Genomic DNA, 27471 nt, shown 5'->3' with positions numbered 1-27471 from the left:
AGAACAGAAGATCACTTGAGACTGCTTCCTAGACATGTGCTACCCATTGTCATTAAAGCAACACCTCCTGATATGTCATGGTCTGTTCCCAGATTTAGCCATGGATAAGTCACATTAGTGCTGGTTAGAAAATGGCTTTTTAAGCAGAGCTGGCCCTCCCCACCCTCCCCTTCCACAGTGTGGGCACAGACATTGAAGTCAGGTCCTTGGCCTTGGTAGCAAGCTCCTTCATCTACAGAGTCTGGCCTGCCATATTCAATTTTTACAAAAATAGGAAGGAAATATTATTTTGCCTTAAGTGTATACAGTAAAATTACTAAGGGACAGAGGATTAATTTCTCCAAAATCACAGTGACATAGCTTCCCTGGTGGTCACTCTCCACGCCCTTTATAATTAAGATAACAATAAAATTAACATGAGAAAAATGTCTCTCCTTTTGATTCTGTAAGTTTTTTTTTAAGTTTCATCATCATCCTTATCATCATTGTTTTATTATTATTATTGTTGTTGTTGTTGTTGTTTTATTGAGTGTATGCTGAGTTGAATCTCTCCTTCGACCTCTATGTGGGTTCCTGGGATCAAGCTCAGATCTCCAAGGTTTGTGCTGCAAGCTCCTTTGCCCAGTGAGCCATCTTGCCAAACCTCTGCAAGATTCAACAAATGCATTCAGTTTGTCTAACTGTTGCCACAATCAAGATGTAGGATGCCCTACCATTCCACAAAGTTCTCCCGTTCTTTTATCCCAGCTCCTGAGCTTCAGCAGGTATAATGCTAGAAGAAAAAGCAAAGTGCTCTCCCGGAATTGCAGCTGCCATCCTTTCTCGCCAGCAAGGGCCCAGTTATTCCACAGTTTCTTCTGCTGGCTTTTAAAAACTGTGCATTTAGTATCTGTAGGCTGTCTCGTGGTTTTAATTAACCTTTCTCAAATGACGGATGAGATGGCCCATACTTGGTAAGCTTGTTTTGGATATTTTCATTAGTTTTGGTGGTGTGTCTGTTTATACCTAGTGTATGTTTTTTATTAGGTTCTTTGTAATTGAGTTCTGAGACAACTTTATACAGGCTGGATGCAAGCCCATTATCAGATAAGAAAATCAAATATTTTCTCTGTGTCTGGGGCATGTCTCTGTGTCTTTTGAAGAACAGTTCTTATTTTTATGAAGTCCATTTTATCAATTCTTTCTTCGTATGTATCAGTTTTTCCATGTCAAAGATAAGAAGTCTTTGCCAAATGCAAGGTCACAAATATTTTCTGATGTTTCTTTCTTGAAATTTGTAGGGTGTGTGTGTGTCTCTGTGTGTGTCTGTCTCTCTGTGTGTGTCTGTGTGTCTCTGTGTATGTGTCTGTGTGTGTAAGACCAGGACAACCTTGGGTATTGTTTCTCACGCACTACCTACGTATTCTATATTTTGCAGCAGGTCTCTATACTAACTGGATACTCTCCAGTTATGGGGAAATGCAACACACAGTGTACTCTCCCCAGAGAGAGGACAGACCAAAGTATGGAGACCACCAAAGTCCAATGCTGAGGGGTTACTTAAGCACAAATAACTCAAAGACAGCTGCATCATTAAAGCCCACCCCAGCATAGGTGACAGCTCTCGAGATCTGGAAAACCTGGAGCACACAGCGCAGCCTGCAGGCAGGTCAACAGGTCGGAGGGTGTCCTTTCCAAATGACTCTGGTCTCAACATTTTCCAGGCAGCTGAGCTGGTTCCTGCCTCTCCAGGCAGGCTCTTCTCTCAGGGGCTTCTTTGCAGAGGTTTATTACTTACTCTGCCAGGGAGGGGCCAAGCAGAAGGGACTTCCCGAAGCTAATTTGAGTTGTTTACCTTCCTGCATAAGGAGCTCCCCTGCAGGACTGAATGTTTCAGTCGGGGAAGAAACTATTACAGACCAATGCGCTTGTCAGCTAGCTGACTGTCTCCCCTTCTCCAGCCCCGCAAACTAAGCCTACCACACCTAGTTTATTTAGTCATTATTTGTTAGCATGCGTTTTGGAGATTAAAGCGGTCTCGGTGAAGACCTCTCCATGCCCCACCCCCCCTCCCGTCCCTCCCCCCACACCCTAGCCTGGCCTAAGGAAATCTGCTATTTCCTAATCTCAGTCTTCCCTTTTACACTTAGTCCTTATGCCATGGTCCTTTAGTTCAGCTGCCATTTTAACTCCTACAAAGACCTGCCTTCCCCACTCTTCCATGGGTGCTTCTGTCCTTCTGGTTGTTAAACTCTATGGACCATTTTCACCTACTTGACATCCTTGTGGTCTATTTTCTATGATGGTCTGTCCTACCCAGGCTTCCCTCAGCCAGTCCCTCGGCCAGCGTCTCTTTCCCTCTCCCTCATAGAGCAGTCTCTTCCAGGACATGTCTCTTAGTGTCTTGTTCATTCCTCCCTGAGAAATTCCACCTGCAGCTGCGCTTCCAGCTGCTGCCTCCCACCTGCAGCTGCCCTTCCAGCTGCTGCCTCCCACCTGCAGCTGCCCTTCCAGATGCTGCCTCCCACCTGCAGCTACCCTTCCAGATGCTGCCTCCCACCTGCAGCTGCCCTTCCAGATGCTGCCTCCCACCTGCAGCTGCCCTTCCAGATGCTGCCTCCCAACTGCAGCTGCCCTTCCAGCTGCTGCCTCCCACCTGCAGCTGCCCTTCCAGATGCTGCCTCCCACCTGCAGCTGCCCTTCCAGCTGCTGCCTCCCACCTGCAGCTGCCTTCCAGCTGCTGCCTCCCACCTGCACCTGTGCTTCCAGTTGCTGCCTCCCATCTGCAGCTGTGCTTCCAGCTGTTGTCTCCCATCTGCACCTGTGCTTCCAGCTGCTGCCTCCCATCTGCAGCTGCCCCTCCAGCTGCTGCCTCCCACCTGCAGCTGCCCTTCCAGCTGTTGCCTCCCATCTGCAGCTGCCCTTCCAGCTGCTGCCTCCCACCTGCACCTGTGCTTCCAGCTGCTGCCTCTCATCTGCAGCTGTGCTTCCAGCTGTTGTCTCCCATCTGCGGATTCCCACTCCCCTGCTTGTACTACAGACTGCTCGAGGCCTCTAAGGTCATTTAACAGATGGGTGTTCTTTGTTTGAGTTCCACAGGTAAATCATCAAACAGGAGCCACTCTGGCTTCATCTTCCTTCTACAATTGTGCCTTCCATCCTTCCTATCTCTACTTGTAACAGCTTTCCAGAACTTTGTAGAAATTTCCAGATTATTCTGTCACTCTCCCAGTTGTGGCATTTCTGTAGGAGAATTTTGGGACTGTGTCTCTTTCTTTCTGCTCTTTTGCTGTTGCTCTGTGGTGTTGCAAGTCTCATCCAGGCCTCCTGCATTTCTTTCCTTCTTCTCATCCATTGTCTGTCCTGGCCAACCCCTCCCTTCACCCCCACCCTATTTTCCTCCTTCCACTCACGCATCTTCTGTACACTTCAAGAAGCCATTTGCCCTGCTGTTCCTTTACTTGGGAAGTTTCTGCTTATACTTAATGAAATATAACTGGCCCCTGCAAACTTACCTGCCTTCTCTCCCTTGTCTTCCTACAGGGTACCTCTCCTTCATTGACCTTTCTGAACAAATACAATACTTGTGACAGTAACTACAGTTATTCAGACATTGATAGCCGGGGATCATCATCAGTTTGGACTCCTAGCTAGATTGCACGTGTTGGCCCCTCCAACACTTGGTGTGGCTGGGTGACGTGCCTTGGGCAAAATTATTAAAGTGGAAGTGGCATATTTAAGTTTCAGGTTACAGACTTTAATTACTAGTGTGATGGTCTTCTCCTTCACAGCTGACAACAGTCCGTGTGGCAACTGTGACCAGGAGTGAAACTACAGCTGAAGAACTGTGTACTGTGGTCAAGAAATACATCTTTTGGGGGAGGGGGAGCTGGAGAGATGACTCATCAATTAAGATCACTGGTTGCTCTTCCAGAGGTTCTGAGTTCAATTCCCAGCAACCACAGTGGCAGCTCACAACTGTCTGCCCACAGTTGTCTGCAACTCTAGTTCTAGGGAATTTGACACCCTCAAATGCCAATGCACATAAAATACAAACATACATTTTTTATATTAAAAAATACATCTTTTTAACCTAAAGTATTTGGTTTTACTTGTTACTAAAACATGGCTTAGCTCATTCTGGCTGACAACGTGGTTGGTTATAAAGACTTTTGCTAGATTCTGTAACGGAGCAGCCATCCTTTTCAATAGGTCTCTCCTCTTCAGATCCCAGTAGAACGCTAAGGCATATATAGGCACCAAGAAGCCTTTCAAAGAGAGAAGTTGATAGTACACCTCTCTAGCTTAAAACTTTTATCCTACATGTAAAGTCATGCTGTTTTCAATACATAAAAGAAAGAAAAACATTTGTAATTACTAAGTGTTAAGTTTGTTCCTTTACTGATTATCATGAATCCATGTTTTAATTGATAACCCCAAATGTATGACTTTCATTTCAAATGCTTCAAAATTTATTTTAGCTGCTATATTTTAAAATTATATTTTATCCAGTGCCTTCATTGTTCTTTTATCTGTTACTGGTTTTAGTCTGCCATGCCTCTTATTTAGTAGTCTTAGAAAAAGGTCTTAGTAAATTTAATCTGATTTTTGTGTGTGTGTAAAGTAGCGCTGCTCAGGAGTGACAAAGGACTGAGATGGTATGAATCACAAAAGCAGAGGCTGATGGTGTTGTTGGTGGGAGAGCTACGAGTAGCCAGCTGTCGGATGAGAGAGCGCAGACCGAACACAGCAGAATTTGGGGGGTTATGAAGATTTGGGACTAATGTAGTTTTGCCTTTACTTTGTACAAGATCTCGAAACATCTCCACTCCCTGGCCTGTAAATGGGGATAATGAAACATCAGTCTCATAGAAATAGAGTTACCAAAGGCTAGGCTCAGGGTGGGGAGGGGGAGATTGGTCAACCATCATAGCGTTCCAATTAGACAGGAGAACTATGCTCTGCTGCACAGTAGGGTGACCTCCAGTTAACAAAAGTATATTGCATATTTCAAAATATCAAAGAGAAGATTTTGAATGTATCACCACAAATGATAGATGTGCCACTTACGCTGACTTAATCACTATGCCACACACATACACGTACTGAGGCGTCACATTGTGCCCATGTACTATTATGTGTCAAAAAAAAAAAAAAGAAAAAGAAAAAAGAAGAAAGAAAGCAATGTCACAGAGCTTATGAGAAACACAAATGAGATCATTTATGTAGAAGCTCTTTGGAGTAATTGTCTAAATATTTCTTTAACCTGATGAGAACAGCAGGAGGGTTGCCCAGCTGACTAGAGTGGGATGTGCTCACGCAGTGTAGAGTATCTGCTTTTTCCAGTCTGAAGACCAACCACTGGGACTGGGCAAGGGCCATTGGGACTACAGGTGATCAGATTGCATGTCTTACACTGGGACCAAAGAGCCTCCTCCCCCAACTGTAATCCCTGGATTATGTGAAATGAATAAAGACAAACTTTCTATTTGATTCTATGTTATAGCTCAGATCTTTTCTCTTTTTCCTTCATCACAGGTGGGTGGCTATTACTGTTTTTAAAATGCTGACATTTTGGCTTTCTTGTTCCTTGCCTATTCGATGTCTCACATTTTCCCCATCATCAGATAGACTGCTTCCGTTCTTGTTTCTACTTCCTGTGTGTTGCACATTTTGGGGGGGCACAACTCTAATGCCTTGTCTAAAATGATCTTAGGATTAATAATATACTGCTAAAGGGGACCCTGTGCATGTTGTTGGAAGGACCAGAGGCTTTGAATAGAAGACAGACAGAAGTGGCTCAAAATGGTAGCTTTGCTTCTGCATAAGTGATTAGAGAACATGTCTCAGATCTTCTGCCAAGTTCTGCAAATCAGGTGGCTTCACTGACACAGGCAGGTAGGATGGAGCATCCAGAAGCCATTCTATCAGGGGCAGAGTTGACACTTTGGCCCAAGCAGCTGGACGTGTAACAAAATGGCCAGATTACAAAGAAACAATGCCTTTGTGGCAGACAGGGAAGTATATTCCACTTCACACTGGAGATTTACCCACTAGGTTGTCCGAGAATATGTATAGTTCAGTGATGGAAAGCCAAGGTTCCCATCTTGAACCTGACTAGGAAATCTCTGAAATGTGGAATCCTAAATACTGGTTCTCGTCCTCTTGCTCTTGTCTTCTCTCATTCCCGGGAAAGTTTTGACCTCTTAGCCTCACTTGCTGCCACCAGCCCTGACCACCATCACTCCAGCAATCCTCAACCTCGACAGTATCTTACAACCACCTGGCGAGCTCTTAAACCAACCCAAGATTCCAGCATCTGCCCCACAGAACCAGATCCAGTAGTTCTGGGCTGGAGCCCTGGCATCATTAGTTTTATAGACTCCCCAGGTGATCCTATGCTGCATCCAGGTTCATGGACCACTGATCTAATCGATCTGGTTTTATCAGACCTCTTGGCTTCATCTGCCAGATGTGAAATGTAGATAATGCCGTCTGCAAGACTTTGGGAACAGAGGCAGCCTTTGATGGTGGCGTCAGCCATGGCGCAGCAACTTCTGTTCCGATTAAAGCCTCGGAGGCCGTATCAGAGGCTCTGCCTTTCTTCTCGACGTGTCTCTCTCTACATAAAAGACATTTTTATTTTTAAAGACCTATTTTGCTTCATGGTGCTCAGCTATTCATTTTCTTGAAAGAGAATAAGAGGGGGCGAGATCGCTTTCTTTTTACGGAAATGCTCTTGATCTGATTTTCCCCTCAGCACGTCTGCAGCCAGTCGTTATGAAAATCTGGTAAAAGAGATTTCTCCATGGACCCATCTTTCTTAATATCACCCACACACGCAAGGTGTTGAGCCAAGCTCTTGATGGCTAAGTAGTCAGACAGAATGAGATTCATGGACTGGCCCTTAAAAGGAGGGGACCGGATGATATGACAGATCCATTTAAAACCAATTTTCCCAGTACCTCACCTGAATCTTTCTCAGCTGGCGTGCATCCCCCTGACTCCAGCCTACTTGCAGGCAGCCCACCAGTGAGTCTTAATCACCCGTGGTGGCTTATGGAGCACAGCTGCTGTGGCACATATGGGTCTCTGATAATCGAACCCAGTTAACGGCCCGGAATCCACAGGGGTATGATTGCACTGGGGTAATAACTTCTGAGAATGGCTTGGCCGAAGTTACAAGATGCTGAGATGGAGCAAAGCACCAGGCCTGAACAGACGAGTCTACCGGATACCAAAGCTGTTTAGTCTGGCGTACCTGCATTGAGAGTATTCTGCCCACCACACCTAGCCTGAGCACTTAGCTGCGAATCTATGGGAAGCAAAGTTTTAATTGTTTGATGCCCGGCTTCTTATTATGGGGTCACACACGTGACTGAATGTTGAGTGCCTAAAAGGTCTGGCAACAATAAAATGTTTCCGAATGACTAAAAATCAATTCAAGATCAAATGCATAGTGAGTCTGAGGTGTTTCAGGTGGAACTCCATGTTGCGTGACACGATTTCATTACAGTTTTGAAGCCGCAGAGCACACGATGAACTGTACACCCCACCACACCACACAATCGGTGATGCACCCTGCCTATCCACTCACACCATACAATCGGTGATGCACACTGCCTATCCACTCACACCACACAATCGGTGATGCACCCTGCCTATCCACTCACACCACACGATCGGTGATGCACCCTGCCTATCCACTCACACCACACGATCGGTGATGCACACTGCCTATCCACTCACACCACACGATCGGTGATGCGCACTGCCTATCCACTCATACCACACGATCGGTGATGCACACTGCCTATCCACTCACACCACATGATCGGTGATGCACACTGCCTATCCACTCACACCACATGATCAGTGATGCACACTGCCTATCCACTCACACCACACAATTGGTGATGTACACCACACATCTAACCATACCACACAATGATGTGCACACCACCTAACCATTCACACCACACAATGGCAATGCACACCACATATTCACTCACACCATACAATGATGATGTACACCATCTATCCATTCACACCACACAATGGTGATGCACACCACACATCTATTCACACCACACAATGATGATGCACACCACCTATCCATTCACACCACACAATGGTGATGTACATCACACATCTACTCACACCACACAATGGTGATGCACACCACACATCCACTCACACCACACAATGGTGATGCACACCACACATCCACTCACACCACACATCCACTCACACCACACAATGGTGATGCACACCACACATCCACTCACACCACACAATGGTGATACACACCACACAGTCACTCACACTACATAATGGAGATGCACGCTACTTAGAACACCGGGGCTCAGTCCAGACTGTCTTACACTACAAATTGCATGTAAAGGTTTCCTGCTCTAATAAACACACAATGATTTAATCATGGCAAACAAAGGCCTTTCAGTAGTTTCCTACATCATCCTTAGCATGTCATTATCAAGTTAACTTGTCATTGTATTATATTATTAGAATGTTTAATTTTAAAACTTACTATTTGAGTTGCTGACTTGAGTTTCAAAATATTTGTTAACTAAATTTTGACTCGGGTGGGGACTGAGTTTACAATCACTCCTTGAAGTGGCTCTAACCACTCTTCTTCCTCCTTGCACTACATGTGTATGCAAAGTAGCAACCTCAGCACTGACCATCATAAAAGCAAAATATTGATCAGCTCTGAAAAAATGTTGGCAATGCTTTGTGTTCTGATGTATTAAATATTCAGCCAAGACTTACTTCTTTATGTAAAAAGAAATGATCGTATTCATGTTATTATTATGCAAAATTGCTTTCATTGTTAATAAATGACAAATTTATATATGTAGCAAAGAATTGTCTTATTCTACACTTCTTTATGATCTGCCGTCTGCAAAAATGTTGGAATTGTGTAACTATATTATTTACCTATGTACCCAGGGTCACACAAAGGTTTCCCCAGCAAAAATGAATCGTATATAGAAAAACATTAAGATGCATTACATATAAGTTTTGTTTTAAAATGTGATTCTAGCTTTATAGAATACAGAGTTTTTAAGGTAAAAGGAGCTTTTGTTTATTTAATTTTTTTATAAATGAAATTTAAATGTTATTTCATTTTTTATAAACTTGACTTGAAGCCAAGTATATTGAACAGCACATGCCTTTAATCCCAGCACTTGTGGAGCAGAGGCTGGGAGATTGCAGTGAGTTCTAGGATAGCCAGGGCTACACAGTGAGGCCCTGCCTCAGAGAAAACAAAAACAAAAAAAAAAGAGACTTTAATTGATGCTCTAATCCTGTCTTGTTGCTTCTAGTTTTTCAAATGAGTCAGGTGCTGGTGCCTGCTCAGTTGTGAAACTGTCATCTTATGGAAGTCTCTCATTCTGTTCATGGCTACGGTACAATCAGCTCCCCTCAAACCAAATCCCTTTTGGAGCATTACAGAATGTCCACTGTATTATTTTGACTAGAGTTGCTCCAGGGACACAGCACAGTGGATCTTCCTGACCATCTAACTGTCATATACAATTTGAACAAACTCATTAACAGTCATACCATAAAAACCATAGTCAATTAAAGAGTGTTATCAGATACCTTTGTCTTAAACCTAAACTGTGGATACCGAAACAATGTAATTCACAGCTCAGAGACTAGACTGAATCACGTGACCTGATTAATCTACATCATCAAGCAGGATTGTTTAGGCCAGGGTGTTTAGGGATTGAAATGTGAACTTCAAAAAGCAAGGAGTGAATTTAGAGATAAGTTCTGGTGAGGTTTCAAGATCACATTAAAGAAGATGCTGAGAAGGGGAAGAGTCCCATCAAATTGTATCAGACAGTTAGGTGGGTCCAGGAAGATCCACTGTCCATTGAAATACCTATAGATAAAATAGTACAGTGAGCATTCTGCAAAGCTGCAAAGGGGATTTTGTAAGTTTTCTCCATAGAGAAATGGTAAATGTTTGGAGAGATATGATAATCTCAATTTAAACATTATAAATATCAGTGTTTAAGAGCACTTCTTGCTCTTGCAGAAGATCCAGGTTCCACTTCTAATAATCACACGGTGTCTCACAAGGAGATCCAACCCCCTCTACTGACCGCCACAGACACCAGGCATGCACATGGTGCACACATACATGTAGGCAAAGCAATTCTAGACATAAAAAAGGAGAATCTAGGGCTAGAGAGATGACTCGGTTGTTAAGAGCACTGACGGCTTGTCCAGAGGTCCTGAGTTCAATTCCCAGCAACCACATGGTGGCTCACAACCAACTGTAATGGGATCTGATGTCCTCTTCTGGTGTGTCTGAAGACAGCTGCAATTTACTCATATACATAAAAGAAATATTAATTTTAAAAAAAGGAAAATCTAAAGAGGTTACATATATTGAAATATCATTTGGAATTTTAAAATATGTATCATTTGTATGAACTAGTTAATAAATAAATTTTAAACTAGGCATAATGACTCACACCTTAATCCCAGAACTCAGGAGGCAGAGACAGACAGATCTCTGTGATTTGAGGCCAGCTTGGTCTACATAATAAGTTCTAGGACAGCAGGGCTATGTATAAAGACACTGTCTCAAAACAAACAAACAAACATTTTTTTAATCTCTAAAATCCAGACATAGTGAGACTTCTTTATTTATCATTATTATTCCTGGCACTCAGGAAGCAGTGGCAAGCAGGTCTCTATGAGTTTAAGTCCTGCCTGGTTTACATACTGAATTCCAGGATAGCCAGGGTTACATAGTGAGACACTTGTCCCCCCCGCCCCCCCCCCACACACATATATACACACACACTCCAAAAAAGCAGTAGCTTGAGATTTTCCTTCCTTCTCAGTGTTCTGGGACAGTAAGTGGCCTGCTGTCTGCTCGATGCTCAGGATGAGTTAGAGGAAGAGAAAGCTGACACACTGCACTTTAATGCTCCAGGCCACATGGCTGAAATTCTGATTGTTAAGCAATGCTGATTCTGTTGGCCTTTTGATTTGGAAAGGGGAGAAGGGAGCCATGAAGGTCAGGGGAAAACAGATGTTTGTCTTTTGAAAAGTATTTCCCTGACATTTCCCAATGTGTACAGAAAAACATCCAGAACCTCTTTTTGGGTGAAGAATACCTTTGAAATGTTAAACAGACAGATGATTTCTTGCCATTTTCAGGATGAGAAATTAGATTGATGGGCATTTTTCACAGAGGACAGGCAAGGAATTCACAGAGAAAAACAAAGAAATGAAGAGGAGAGTTCCCCACCCCTTCTCTGCTGTCACTGAGGCGCCTTTTCTATTCTGACTCGGGCATTTGGGTGCTGATGAGAGGGGCTGCTCTCAGAAACCCCAGCCCCTGCTGCTAAATTCCGAAGCAGCCCTTTCCTAAGGAGATCCTTTACCAGCCTCCCACTTTCCACATAAAAAATTAAAAAGAGTGTGACAGGGAAGGAAAGAAATGAGCCTGGGACCCGACACACGGTGCGCATTTGAGAATACTTCATAAAACATGACGTGACTCACTATTTCTAAAAATGGTGGCCAAAATCTGCCAGCCAGGGCAGACATCACGTGACAGAGACTAAAAAGGTTGGACAATTTTAAGTCCTCAAGGACCTTATCTAAATCAGCAGGTCATTCATTGTATGTATCGCAGAACATTGGAATTAAAAGATATGTTCGGTGACTACACAGTTCTAGCCCCATCTTATCATAGAAGAAGAAGAAAACATTTCACACAGTGATCAGAGTACCAAACACCTGAGCCCCAGCCGGTGGTGGGAATTCACCTCCAGCCTAGGATGCTGGATTCCAAACAGAGTCAACTATTAAACAGTTGTGAAGTCTTCTTTGAGCTATACTCTGTTTCATGGCCTGGTTTTGGGGTAGTACATTCATGAGTAGTACGTATCCCTGTCTTCTGGGGTTCAGGCTCTCTGTGCAGAGCAGAAATGTGTGTGCTCAAATTTGTATAATACAGGTATTAGGAAAAGCAGAGGAATGAACAGCAAGGCTTAGGAAGGGTAGAAGGCTGTGCAGCTGAGAGAACTCAAAACCTCACATTTGTTCCATTGATTACTATTGATTACATGGAGAAGGTCTGTATTTACTGGACTGTTTCATGGGTGAATGAGTCTAGATAAAGCACCTCCAAAGTAAAAGACAGGAGGCCTGTGCTTTCTGGGTTGATGAATTCCTTCCTCCCACAAGGAAAACAGAGATAAACCATGCATGCTTCTCTCCCGGACCCATCTCCTCATGCCAGCATCCACACAGGCTGTGTGCAGAAGAAGGAAGGAGACAGGTCAAGGTTTCATTAGAAGGACATTAAACCACCAGCTCTTGCAAGAAAGCCACAGAGAGCTGCAGGGAGCCCAGGAAGGCCAGGATGGGCCAGCAGAGGACAAGAGACACATCGTAGGAGATAGAGGGTTAGGGTTCATTCGTGCTCACGATAACCCCCAATCTATACTATTCTGCACCACAATATGCTCAGGAAGTCACCTTCTTATTCACAGAAATAATTTCAACATCCACTATGCAATCTGGGTCTGATTTTGTAAAGAATCTCTTCTTTCCCAAAATATGAAATACACTGGTTCTGTCAAGGCTTTTACGAATGTTCAATCATGGGGCCCAAATTAAAATGCTTTAAAAGTATGACTAAAGTTGGAAGCTGAAATACATGATTGGTTAAATCCTATTTTTTCACATTAAAAACTCCATATGGTTTTTCTTTTTACCAGCTCATTGAACTGTATTGGCAGTGAACAGATCAGTATATCTAGGAATGATTGATACCATATGATTCTTGAATATCATGTTTTGATAATGTTCTGTAATGTTTCAAACCAACAAAACACACACACACACACACACACACACACACACACACAGGGCAGGCAGGGCCAGGGAGGACTTAAAAGTGGCAGTTTCTATCTTGATGGCTGCATTTGGTGTTTTAACACTGTCATTGAAATTTTACAGGTGACCTATGATGAAGAACTATTATCAACCAGTTCTGTTGCCTTCACAGACAAACATCTGCTCATTATAATGAATGAAACCATGGTCTTGGCAGAAATGCTAGTGACCTCTAGTAAATGAACCACTGACCCATAGATAGATGAGAATCAGTCAAAACAAATGAGGCAGAAGTTTTTCCAGCATAACTTTGCATGCTAACAGAGCAAGACCGCGTGATAATTAAAAGAGATAGAATAGTCAGTAGGGAGCATTTAATAGGAACAAACACACAGCATTTGCCAAACTCTTCTTATTCACTCTTTATTCTCATGCTATACAATATATATATATTATATATATTGTATATATATTGTGTACACATATACACAATATATATTGTGTACACAATATATATACATGTATATTGTGTATACATATATATTGTGTATATATATATACTATATATAATATATATGGGATATATATATATATATATATGTATATATGGGCTTTAAAAGTGACATAAACATTGCACATAAAAGTCACACACATAATCTCATCCAACAGAGCCAAGCAAAAAGTCAGTTAAAATATGGACACTGTCAATAGCCAATTTATTTAGAGTACATCTCCATCCAGATCCATACAGGACAATAAAGTGGTATTAAAACGAGCACTTTAATGTGACCAGTCTCAATTAGTGTACCATATAAACATGCACTAGAATTCAAAGACTGCACCGAGAAACATGTAAAACATTTCAATCGTTTTTTATATGGACTTTATGTTTACATAATAGTATTTTGGATGTTATAGTTAAAGAAAATTATTAGGTGACTTTCACCTTTTTTGCTTAATAGGGTTCCTAGGGCTTATGGTGTAACTCTATTGGCCGGTGGTGATCTAACCAGCCAGGGCCGTGCCTCAGTAGCATAGCACTTGCCCAGCATGTGCAAGACCCCTTGTATTTAAACCCCAGTACCCACCCACCCCCCAAAACCTAGGCAAACAAAATACACATAAAACTCCAATAGAATTGAAATCTAGGTCTATAGCAACCGATGATAACAAGACAACTAATCGATCACAAAATGATCAATACTTTGTTAAATTATCCCTTTCATTGCTCCTATACAGGAGCATTTCTCTGATCCCAATATTTTCTTGGTAACTTTCAAAAGAAACGATGAGGAAGGGGCCTGTTCTGAGAATGACTGCTTTCAAGTTTTTACTTTATTTATTTCAAGTTTTGTAGAAACAGCTCTCTGCAGTCTCTGGAGGCCACTGTCACTGCTCAAAGGAAGACAGGCTTAAGCACTGTCTTATATTACCGGTTTATGTTAATGGGACATCTACTTTACGATTAAGAGAACTTATCCAAAGGCTCTCTTCTTCTAAACAAGTTGAAGCAAAACCATTGGTTAGGTACAGACGGCATCCGGAATGAGCCCGTGTGGTCCATCAGCTACACTGCAGTGGGAGTGTGGACTTCAGAGGCACAGAGTGCTTCAAAAGCATGTTGGTAGGGAGTCTCAACCCTGTGTTTAGATGAGCAGTGTGCTCATTGAGAATTTCATTGGGTTTATATATTGTACAGTTTTCCTAACATTCCTTCATGTTATCTTGAAAGAGTTTTTGTTGTTGTTTGCTTAGGCAGAAAAAAAATTATATTATTAGTATATTTCTCTGGGATTTGACAAGATAAACGAAGTTTGGATATGTATATTTCCATGTATTATTTTGTGTGTACTTAATATGTATATCCTACGGTATAGAAAGGTATACCGTATCATCACAGAACACACACACACACACACACAAAATGTAGGCTTTTCTTTACCAGGCTGGGGAGAAATGTTCAGAGGAGCAAGAAAACCACTGTAATTTGTGAGGCAGGCCATGGTATTGCCAAAACTTTGCTCAGTCAGTTCTGCTAATCCTCATAGAACACAGGCGACTGAGCACTTGACTAGAACTTCCTGTGTAAGGCCAGCCTAAGAGATGCAGCCACAGAAATCACTCACTGAACCACAAGAACACATGTGGCTCTGGGCTGTGAAGGCAAGCAAGACAGAGCACGTGAAGTAGCTAGCGACAACGCAGGAAGTGTGAAGAAAACATCTTGTTACTGTTTTGAAACACATCCTGTGGCAGAAGCCACCTTTACCTCCTATTCACTGAGATAAACACAAGGCCTCTGGAACAGTCCCTGTCATTCCTGCCTTTGTCTGAATTCCTTTGTGAGAAGCTGCTTCCAGGCTTTAGCTGGCTGGTGACTCACAGTGAAATCATCTCCTCTGTTTTTCTATTTTATTTTTTGTAATACAGTTGCAAAGCACACAGGATTCTGCTCTGCTCTCCCTCCTACCCCCACCTCCAACAAAGCTGAGCAACTCTTGGAGCTCAGTTATCATAATGAACTAAATTAGCCATTCAGAGAACGGAGGTGTATCCACTTCAGCAAATCTAGTTGACGATCTTCCCTTGAAAAGCTGAAGGCTAATTCTTGGGGATTTTCTGAAGCCCTGTGACAATTCATAACACTTTGTAACCTATATGAGTTGGAGGTTAGTGCCAAATGACTGCTTAGGCGATACAAGGAATGTTGCAGAAATATAAATGGGCCAGAGCTGAAATTTAATTAGATGCTGCATATGTTAATAATAAATTCAATTAATTTCACCTTCTACCTATATTAGAGGAGAAAAGACGCTCAGGCAAAATAATAATTCATTTTAATGCCTCAATTGGGAGTCTCCTTTTCCTGAAAAGTGATTTATGCAGTAATTTACTGACTGTGTCTTCATAAGATTGCTCCAAACCAACCCTTTGAAATAATAATAAGTTCTGGGTGTGTGTAGTACGAGATACAACAAATGGCTGTTTATTAATTTTCATTTAATGAGTTGCCCATTCTCATGGTAGTTTTTTTTTTTTAAACTTCTCATCTCAAGATAAGCATGTTATAAATACTCCGGATAACACTTTCATTTTGCACAAATCATACCAGAAAATATCTCCTACTCCCTGCCATATTTGAAGGTCAGTCGGGTTTTATGTACTGTTGGCATGCATTTCTCAGCAGATCACTTTAAAGATGTTGTAGGCAAATAATTCTAAATTGGTTAAATATGAAAACAGAAGTTATTAAATCAATATTGAGGGTTCTAGCGGTGTGGGGCAGGGTAAGAAACAGTCATGGGCAAATGGAAAAGCAAGTAAACTAGTTCCTTTTTAAAGGACAAAAGGCACAGAGATCATTCCTTACAGAGTTCCTATTTTCTCAAGTACTGTTTTTCTTTAACGAAGATGCCCTATTATTAGTAATACTTAACAATCTTGAGGGTTATACTTTCATTTTTGAAGTCACACACTGGGGGGGGGGAGGGGAAGGGAATGAGGGAAGAAAGGGAAGGGAGGAGGGGAGGGAGGAGGAGAAGGGAGGGAGGTAGGGAGAGAGAGAGACCCATGTATGCACTCAAGCATTCATATGAGTACCATAGTTCCCCAGAGGTCAACCTGGGGAGCTTGGTTTTCTGTTCTCATCATACAAGTACTGAGGATCAAACTCCACACATACCTTAATGGTAGTCATCTTGTCAACCTCTGTAAAGGGTTATACTTTCAAAGAGCTTAACATCGTAACAATTCATTCTATATGATCATAGTAAAAATAGCAAGAATAAAAAAAATAGTAAGAATAAAAACAAAAACAAGGGAGAAGAAGTTGCTTAGAGTCCCACGTGTTTCCCATGGTTCACTGAGGTTTGAATAGTCCTGTAATAGACAGGACAAGATCCTCTTCGTGTCTTTGCAACAGCTGGAAAAATGTTCAGAAAGCACTAATTCAGACAGAAGCGTTACTTACACGAGAACCGGAAAGGCCTTGCTCCTAACCCGCATTGCCTTACGCCTTCTCCGTGGAAAAGGCCATACTGCATCTCGCCCGTAAACTTGTCCAGCTCCTTCCCTGACGCGTTGACGAGCAGAGCTCCGGTTTTGCACAGGATAGTGGCTTTAACCCACAGTGGGGTCCCCACTGCCGTCACCACTCCAAGAGCACAGAGAAAGCTCAATACGCCAGCCATGCAAAAGATGATCTTCTTCTGCTGGCTTGGCATGATGAGAAGAGGCTTCGGTAAAGACAAAGCTTAAAACAAAGACCTTTGTGAGCATCAAGAGAACGCCCCGTCCGCTGCATTTATTACAGCAGCTGACAAACACTGTCCTTCCTTACAGTGGTTCCACCAGGCAGAGTGCCAGTCCACGAAGCATCCTTCCTCACCCACAGTGGGCTTTGTTCTTTTGCTGCTTTCCTTAAACAGATATCTTTGGATTAAGAGTTTGTACAATAAAACTCTTCCAAACTGCCTTCACGGTCCCCTCCCGCGTCACTTACTAAGAGAGGTCTAGGGTAGCAGATGGAGTCCTGGGTGTAACTTGAGAGAAGCCACCCCTCCCTAGCCTGTTGTCTGATTGGGTGAGCTGAAGCCTTCAGAAAGAGGCTTGGCTCCTACCGTAAGTTTGCAGCAATGTGAGACATTCATGTACTGATGAGATTTTATTTCTGGGTTTTGTTTGCTCTTAGCAGTGGGAGAATGGGAGCTTTGGCACAGGTAATAATAATTAATTGATTTTTAAAATGTTTAGTTTTAGTTAGGTGAACCATGGTACCACATTGCATCTGGTGTAGGCATGAAGATTCCCAAAGCTACACATGCCTGTCCTCTTCACCCCCAATTCTTCTACCCCCACATTTTCTATGGGATCTACTTAGAATTTGATTCTTTTGGAGGCACAGATACACAGAGATAGAGTTGCAAATATCTACATTTATAAACACTTTCATCTGAAAACATTTGGCTGTATCAGTACCACAGCAAGAAAGCCTTGTTGTGGGGTCAAAGAAGCAGCGGGATGTATAAAGGTAAGAGCACTGACAGGGGAAGAAGCACTGTGATCTGACAGATCCACCACAAAAAGCAGGTCTCCAGGAAAAATAACCATTCAAGAAACAAGAGACAAAGGCCCAAACAATGTTATGTAGCAATGTGTATTTGGTTTAGGAATTAAGTCCTGAAAATTCAAGCATGGAATTCACTAACTACTTTGTAACTCTGGGTACCCAGTGAGGATCCTCATGAGAAAAAAAAAAAAGTAAAATGGCCCTTTCTGTCTCTCTGTCTCTGTTCTGTATGTCTGCCTGTGTGTTCTGATTCTCTGTCCCTTTTTCTGTCTCTGTGTGGTCTGTCTGTCTCTCACCCTCTCTGTTCCATCTGTCTGTCTCTTTGTGTTCTGTATATCTGCCTGCTTGTCTGTCTGTCTCTGTGTTCTTTCTGTCTCTCTGTGTATTCTTTCTTTCTTTCTTTCTTTCTTTCTTTCTTTCTTTCTTTCTTTCTTTCTTTCTTTCTGTCTGTCTGTCTGTTTGTCTCTGTGTTCTTTCTCTCTGTGTATTCTTTCTTTCTTTCTTTCTTTCTTTCTGTCTGTCTGTCTGTCTGTCTCTGTGTTCTTTCTCTCTGTGTATTCTTCCTTCCTTCCTTCCTTCCTTCCTTCCTTCCTTTCTTTCTTTCTTTCTTTCTTTCTTTCTTTCTTTCTTTCTTTCTTTCTTTCTTTCTTTCTTTCTTTCTTTCTTTCTGTCTCTGTGTTCTTTCTGTCTCTCTCTCTGTCTTTGTCTCTGTCTCTCTTTCTGTCTCTCTGTCTCTGTTTCTGTCTCTGTCTGTTTGTCTCTCTCTCTGTATGTGTGTGTGTGTGTGTGTGTGTGTACATGACAGAGATTTTTTCCTGAGTATATGTGCATTTCATGTTATGCTGGGCTCTGAGTTTCAGTACAAGCTTGGCTCTCATTAAGCATTTCACCTGTTATTTAATTCTTACAAGTAATATAGCAAGTGTGCTGCTGCTGCTGCTGCTGCTGCTGCTGCTACTGCTGCTGGTGATGATGATGGTGATGATGATGATGATGGTGATGATGATGATGATGGTGATGATGATGATGATGATGATGGTGATGATGATATCCCACTGTGCAGATAGAGACGTTGAGGTCAGAGAGGTCAAGTAACACATTGGCCTTATTAACAGAGTTCTGTGATTTATATGCTTTTCTAAAGCAAAGTGCTGACCATGAAGAGAGGGAAGTACTTCATCTGGATTGGGTTGGCAGTACCAGGGCAGGGTTGTCCATTGCTATTTTTACAGCTCAGGTGTCTGGAGAACACAGACTGCAGCACACAGAACTGCCCGTGTGACCTAGGCCATATGCGTGTGCTAATTTCTATTGTCCTGACCCACCTGTAAGATTATAGCTTTAAGGAAACTCATGGCTGATTAATTTCACTGTGAGCCGTAGATGAGTCTCTTCACTATACATAGTTTGGAGGGAGCTTTGGGCTCCCAGGCTTGAGGAAGAAGAGAACAGTTCCTGGCCCAGCTTTGCTCCCTCACAGCTCTCTAGCCCCTGATGGTTGAGGAGAGACAACTAAATGTCGACTGGCTAAGGTATTGACACTCCTTCTGACCAGAGGAGACAACATCCGTCAGCCTCAGAAAAACTGGCATATAAAACTCACACAATAAGGTTTTAAAATATAAGTAAGGCCTTTTATTGTATGAAATTTGACACTTAACAAAGAGCTCCTCTCAGATAACTGGGCCGGCCAAAAAATTCTCTACTGGATTCAGGGTGTCGGTCATCATAGGGGAACCCAGTGAGCGCTTACTTACTGAGGATATGTGTTCCATTTATCCTCAAAACATTGGTTTGCAGGTATCTAGATATAATCCAGTTTATTCCATCAACACATGTGGCAACTGGGATAAACAAAAACAAACAAACAAACAAACAAACAAACAAAAAAGCCCCAAACCAGACCATCTTTAAAGCCTGGGGAAAGAAGCTGCATCATAATCAATTATATTAACACCTCCTCAGAAAGAAAGTGGCAAGAGAGAAAGAATTAGTGAACATTAAACAGTGGTTTAATTAGCCAAAAAACCTGCCAAAGGTGTCTACGAAAATGGGACCAGGCCTAGCCCTGTCCCCCGCACCCTCTCTCTGGGGCTAGATAATGATATCCTTTCTCAGTGACTATACAACTAGTGAGTAGCCACCATATTGGACTCTGACCAAAGATGGAGAAAGCAATTTGATTGTTTAACCCTTTAGGGTTGCCTCCTTCTACAATGAAGAGATTCCTGTGTGTAGAGACACAGAAAATAAATATAGCACAGTGAGTTAGTTCCTCATCCCAAAATCATATCCTTCCTACTCCTATGTTAAAATTTCCTCTTTTTAATAAAACTATGGCAGTGAAACTTTGTTGTCTTTACTGAACACATTTAGATTGCTTACCTAAAGTCATGCCCTTTGTTCTGTTCAAGGGGTGCTCAGTTTGTCTGCTCATTGGAATCATTTTGCAGAGGTTTTTTAAAATACTGGCATCTGCACCTCATTGGAGGCTCAGTCGCGTTTGATTTTAGGGTGGCCTTCGCACCCAATCACCCGATGATTGCAATGTGCAGCCAGGGTTGAACGCTGCTACCCTTGTTCACCAGACACTTAACTCTCCTGATTATTAGCCAGGCTTCTCAGTGCTGGAGTGCACACAGCCAGAAGGCTGTCCTTATCCTGGTTGCTAGGGAGGAATATTCTCCTGATAAATTAATAAACAGGCACAAACATCTATAGCTCCAGCCTTCGCACATTCCTTCTGCACCGTGTGCATGGGCTCCTCTGGCTGGCCCCCCATGAGTGGGATGAGCTGCGAGCGTCTGCCCCCAGGTACTATCTGCAGATCAGTAGTGATGGATCCTGCTCATGGAAGGCAGCTCCCGGTGGGACCCCACGCCCACCTCACCTCTTCCCTGTGCCGTTTCCTTTCATTTGATAATGTCAACCACCCACAGACCGCATAGTAGTGTGTGATCCGCCCTCTGAGGATGATATAATGGAACCTGGCAGTCATTATGCTGACAGCCTTCTTTTGAAATCTCATCTGAAATGTCTTGAATGACAGTGATGACACCGTTTTCCTTGCAGTCTCTCTGAGAATTTGAGTCATTAATGTCAGCAAGTTTTCACCAAGGATCCTACTGAAACCGTCACTTCTTTTCATTTTAACATTGGGTGACATTAAGAAAATGGAACCAGGCCTCACCCTCTCCCCCGTGACCCCTCTCAGGTGCTGGATAATGATATAATTTTCCAGTGACTAGAGAACTAGAGAGGAGAGAACACAATCGTAGGTCATTTCGGTTTCTAATACAAGCAGTCTGGCCTCTTCTCTTGCTAATTCGGCTGCCTTGAGAGAGAGGAAAGAGGAAAGAAAGAAGGAAGAAAGAAAAGGAGGATTAAAGTCTCTCCATCCCTCAGTCCCATGCAGAATATAAAGCACAGGGTAGCCTGGGTTATAACTGGATAGATTTTGTGTTCCTCACTAAATCGATGCTTTTCTCTGTCATTAGTTTTGTGGATTTATGAACATGGTGGCCTGGCCCACACTGGCGATGCTCACATAATCTCTAAGCAGAAAACTATGTTCTCATCTGAACGCTTGCATGAAATAACATGAAGAATGAGCTGCTAGGTTGCAAATGTAGCAATGGAAGGACTCTCTCTCCCAGCCTTGTGTCCTATGCTCCCCGGAGCCCCCTGGTCCAGCTTGGGAAGCCCTCTAGGGATGTTTAGCTCTCTCTGGGCCTAAAATGTGTCTTCTTGCTTATTTGCATTGTTTCTTCTCTGTCCTTCCCAGTTATGTCTGGAAGCATATCATACTACCTAGATACTCTGCACGATGGTTGTTCCAGTTATCGATTTGTTGACCAATGCAAAGTTCTACATGTTATCTGGTTTTGCATGCGTAGAATTGGCTCATAGTGGTCCAGGACGTCTCTAAGAGAAATTCAACAAGGGTCTGAGAAACTCGCTCTTCTAAGACAAGAGGCCTTTGTAAATCTATTTTATTTTTTCTTATCTCTAAAGCAAACTCAGGCAAGTTTGATTGACACTCCTTGACTAATTCAAGTTGCTGGTGATCTTCAAGTCGCATTGTAATTCTCTAATGACTGTGAGAGGGGGAAAAACACTTCATAGAAAGAATTGATTGATTTATTAGAGAGGAAATTACCACATGTGCTAGACCTTGATTGCAGCTAATATTTGTAGAGCTAATTGCCTGAACTAGAGGATTAAAAAGATTGAGAGAAGGGAAGAAAGAAAAAGCAAAGTTCTCCCTGAATACTGATGAATCCACTGTGGACTCAGGCTGGGTGGGACAACTCTAAGTAGGGCTTTTTGGGGCTGCTGGTATGGGGCATTTAGAGAAGGACAACAGACATGACATGCCTATCAGGGACTGGGAGGAAAGGGGCCACCCTGTGATCCACCAAATGAGGTCTCATGGCACCATTGTACTTGTCTTGGTTTCTTGTCAGTATGTCATGCCAAGTCTAGGTTGGCATTTAAAACCAGAACCCAAGATTGGACATGAAACCCAGCGTGAGTGAACCTGTCTAGAGAGATCAAGACCCTGAGCTAACTCTCCAGCTCTGCAAACAAATGAAACCATGATAACCAATAAAGTGCTTAACCCAGAAGGTCTGGGAAAGTGTCTGAGTGAGCTATTACATCAAGGTAGAAACAGTTACTTAATCTAAAGAACCACTGGGGTTTGAGATGCTTCTGTCAATCATACTTAACCAGCTGTCTAGTACAAGGAAATAGGTAATAATCTTCTGCCCCAGATTGAGGTCAGGTTGCGCAAGGGTCATGGAGGCCTCCTTCTGAAGTCACTTTCAGGTAAGAAGCAGTGGTGAAAGAGATGGAGAATTCTGGGAAGCCCAGGATCCTCCGCCTGAACTTCCCATAGAATTAATTTAGTTGGAGTCACATCTCTGAAAGTAGTCACATCTACAGATCACTGGTGCATTAGTTACTTTGCTTATCATTGTAGGGAAATATATGGCAAAAATAACTTAAAGGAGAATAGGTTTCCTTTGTCTCAGTTTAGAGGGTGTGGTCTATAATCAGGGGGCAGGGAATGTGCACAGGGAAGGCGTGACAGCCAGGTATGTGCCTGGGGTTCCTCACAGGCTAGAAATTGAGAAACAGGAACAAGATGGGACCAGGCTGCAAGGTTCAAAGGGTATTCTCTAAGGATTCCAAAACTTCCTTACACAGCACTACCAGCTAGGGACACGAGCCTGTTAGAGACATTTCACTCTTAATCTATAATGATCAGCAAGGCAATCAGACATTGCCTTCACATCATGGAAACGCCTGGCACTGAGCCATGGATACTACTGAAAATGGAAGTAAAAACTAGCTGGGCTTCTCATGGAAGATCAGATTTAAATGAATGTTGTCTTGGTGATGGTTTCTATTGCGGTGATAAAACATCATGATCAAAAGCAACCTGGGAAGGAAAGTAGTTATTCTGTTTATAGTTCTAGATCACAGTCCATCTTCAAAGGAAGATAGGGAAGGAACTGGAGGCAGAAAGAGAAGAAGCCATGAAGGAGTGCTGCTTACTGCCTTGCTCCTCAAGGCTTGCTCAAGCCTGCTTTCTCACAGAATCCAGGATCAACTGCTCAGGGACAGCACCACTCACCCTTACAGATCATCAATCAAGAAAATGTCCCACAGGCTTGATCCCAAGCTAAGCTGGTGGGGACATGTTCTCAATTGCAGTTCCCTCTTCCCAGCTGGTACTCGTGAAACCCTAGAGGCTGAGGCAAAGCTCAGCTGTGAAGTGCATGTTCAGAATATGCAATCGCCTGGGTTTGACCCTAAGCACGGAAAGGAAAGGAAAGGAAAGGAAAGGAAAGGAAAGGAAAGGAAAGGAAAGGAAAGGAAAGGAAAGGAAAGGAAAGGAAAGGAAAGGAAAGGAAAGGAAAGGAAAGGAAAGGAAAGGAAAGGAAAGGAAAGGAAAGGAAAGGAAAGGAAAGGAAAGGAAAGCACCTTTCATCAAAAAGGACATCTACTAAGCTTCACTCACTGCAGCCACATCTACGGGGAATAAGGCTAGCCACTGGCTTTTTCCTATTAATTATGTAAGACATATTTTATCATTGTGAAAAGTGTTATTTTAACAATATTTTAAATGGTTAAGCACTTAAATTTTAAATGGCTTACCATTTAAAATATGAAAATTTAAACAGAAAATTGTTATAGCCTTTAATTTAAAGCCTAAAGTACAAAATGTTTAGAAGAAAATGCATGTAATAAAATCTTGGTAACTTGAATTAGTTAAAGAAATTCTTAGACAAAGAGTATGGTTAGGAGGAGTGGTACACACCTAGCTTCCTAACACTGCTGAAGGAGAAGGGATGTGAGCTCAGAGAGCGCCTGGGAAACTGGTCAGTTCTTCTCTTAAAAAACTAGCGATGTAAATTTCAGAGAGACCGTCAAAGTAGAAAAGGTTAGCATCGGAAAGCTGGAAAACATTCTGTCCTGCAAACTTGGACTGTTGGGTTGTTGACACAGGGGCATTGCATTAGCAGTGGTGGGCAGAGATGATAAGAAATGTGGGATCCCTTTAAATAGAACACTTATCAAGCTTTATTGTTCTAACTAGATGCCTGCTTCCAGCTGCTGGCTGGCTGGCTGTGTATACACACACACACACACACACACACACACACACACACACGTTTAACAGGCTGTCTAAGCCAAGGGAGTGTTTGGGAACTTTGAAAATTCTAAGCTAGTATTTTGCCTTGCCTTTTAATCTGTCGTCACCTGGTTGAAAGAAAACCATACTCAGAACTCCAGAAAAATCAACTTACTGCATCTAATACTTGGGCTAGATTCTAGAGCAGGACAATCTTCCCTCCTTCATTATCTCTCCTTGTAGGATCCTCTCAGGGAAACATTGGGTTATATAAATGTGGTTATCTTGGGGGCAGAAGACAAGATTTGAACAAAGGAGCAGTTTACCAAGGTGTGGGTGGTCTTTAGACAAGCTTCAAGGCACGGAGCAGTCCCTGTGAAAACAGAGGAGACAGGGAGGCCCAGTCCATCAACCTGTCCTTCCTTCTTCTCCGGCCTGTTATTGCTCTAGTTGGCAATCTCAACTAGAAACCAAAAGTCAGTCTTTTAAGGAATTTGGCAGAGCAGAAAAGGTGCAAACGGCACCCTGAGGGCTGGGGGTTTTGTTCAGAGGTAGAGGATGCACCTGACCTGTAAGGCTCAGTACCAGCTGAATACAAGTGCAACCGCAGCCATCATCCCCCCCACCCCATCTTACAGGGCAAACACAGCATGAAGTATAATGTCTGCTCTGAGTTTTTCATATGTGGCCCCTAGCACAATGGGATAGTTTTCATTTCTTCTTGGCCTTTAAGTATTGAACAGCTGAGCTGAATTTCAAAGTCATAAAACAATGCTAAACTTTGTAAATTTTTGCCTAAACTCAGATGATTATGTAAGGTTTTGCTTTTTTAAATCAATGCAGTATATTCTAGTAACCAATTTGCATGGGTTGAATTATCTTGTATTCCAGCAATAAATACCAGTTGGCCATTATGCAGAGTGTTTTTAATGTGCTGCTGAATTTGTTTTGCTAAAATTTTGTGAACAAGTCTTGTCTTCTGCCAGCTGGGCGTAGTGGCACACGGCTTTAGTTCCAGGACTTGGGAGGCAGAGACAGGCCACTCTCCGTGAGTCTGAGGCCAGCTTGGTCTATATAGTGAGTTCCAAGACACCCAGAGATGCAGGTGAGACTTTGTCTTGGAAAAAGAAAGCAATTCTTAAATGAATATTTATAAGGCATATCAATCAGTCTACAGCCTGCCTGCTGCCTTCCCTCTGCTTTCTGTCTTCTCCCCCCTTTTTCCTCCTTCCCCCCCTCCTCTTTGAGGCTGGCGGTTGAATCCGGGACCTTGCTCACGCTAAGGAAATACCTCTCTCTACTAAAGTTTATTCTCACCCTCAATTCTATGAAACAGGGTCTCACTATATGACTCAGGCTGACCACAAATTTTGATCCTCCTGCATCTGTCTCAACAACTGGGATTGCAGACATGTAACAGCATGCCGTGGTAGTTTTCTTTTCTTGTGGTGTGTTTTGCTGAATATTATAATGGGGTAATGGTTTCATGGAATAAGTTAGGAAGTAACTTTTTTGGTTATTTTGGAAAGGTTTAAGAAGGATTGGTCTAGCCGAGTAGTGGTGGGGCATGCCTTTAATCCTAGCACTTGGGAGGTAGAAACAGGCAGATTTCTGAGTTTGGGGCCAGCCTGGTCTACAGAGTGAGTTCCAGGACAGCTAGGGCTATACAGAGAAACCCTGTCTCGACAAAAACCAAAACACCCAAAAGGATTGGTCTAGTTTCTTCTTTAAATATCTTGTCAGATTTGCTGTACTGATTTTCTTTTCCAGATTGCTATTTTTGTTACTTAGTCAAGTTATCAATATCTTTGAAATTCAGTCTTCATAAGTTTTGTGTTCCTGAGGACCTGTCCATTTCATCTAAGTAATTCAGCTTGTTGACCTCTGATTGAACCTTTTCCTTTTTTATATGGTTTATTTCTGTAGAACTGACAATAACATACTCTTTTCCAACACAGGTTTGGTGGTACATGCTTGTAACTACTAGGGAGGATGAAACAGGAGGATTATTTCTTGAGTCCAAAAGTTCTAGACCAGCCTGGACAACATAGTGAGACTTTCCAGTTTCAAAACAAAATATCTACTTCCATTTCTGATTTTAGTCATTTAAATATTCTTCTTGTTCTTAATCTATGTCTTCACCACACCAAAGTAACCTTGAATATATATAATTCTCAACACTGGAAGTTCGTATGTTTAAAATGGGAAGACAGGGTGAACGGTCAGGGTTCTTTAGAGGAGCAGAATTGACAGTGTTCATACCTATGAAAGGGGAGTTTATTCACTTGGCTTACACGGCATGGCTTGGGTAGTTCAGGACGGCTATTTTTACAAGGAAGAGGCTGAGAACACATAGCTTCTCAATGCACAAGACTGGGTGCTGAAGCTCCTCCACCCTGGCAATGACTCCTAGAGAAATGCTCGGCTTCAGTCTAGCTGGGAGGTGCAAGAAGCTGGGTTCTGATGGCAGTGAAGGATGACACAACATTTTCCGTGGCAGCGGTAGCTACAGGACAGAGGAACAACAGGGCAGAAGAGCAAACAGGCAAGACGCAGAAGCTTTACCCTCAGATCCTCTTAGATGCCGCTCACCATTCACATTAAGGTGGCTTGTCCCACTTCAATTATCCTAGTCAAGAAAATTCCCTCAAAAATTCTGGGCGGTGGTGAGGGGAGAACCAGGAAAGGGGACAACATTTAAAATGTAAATAACGAATATATCTAAGAAAAAAAATGTGCCAAGGGGCTTATGTCTTAGTTGGCTCCAGAGCCCATCAGACTAGCAACCCATATTAATGATCAGCATGAAGGATTATTATGGGATTGTAAAGATGGAAAATTTTGAAATAGTGCCGGTCATATAAGGAATGTTTAATAATGTTAGTTA

At 42.6% G+C, this 27471-nt stretch overlaps 1 protein-coding gene across 2 annotated transcripts in view; it reads right to left on the bottom strand.

Annotated features, from left to right (window-relative positions):
* Clrn1 (clarin 1) overlaps nt 1-17096 on the bottom strand; it is a 35032-nt gene extending 17936 nt beyond the window's left edge. For both annotated transcript variants that reach the window (XM_052178718.1, XM_052178719.1), the window contains exon 1: nt 16844-17096. In XM_052178718.1, the coding sequence (XP_052034678.1) occupies nt 16844-17096 (253 nt within the window). The remainder of the gene's footprint in view (nt 1-16843) is intronic.
* Nucleotides 17097-27471: the final 10375 nt, after the last annotated feature.

The sequence above is a fragment of the Apodemus sylvaticus genome, chromosome 4 (assembly GCF_947179515.1).
Source record: "Apodemus sylvaticus chromosome 4, mApoSyl1.1, whole genome shotgun sequence".
In the NCBI taxonomy this organism is placed as follows: Eukaryota; Metazoa; Chordata; class Mammalia; order Rodentia; family Muridae; genus Apodemus; species Apodemus sylvaticus.
This window is presented reverse-complemented; position numbering and strand designations above follow the sequence as displayed.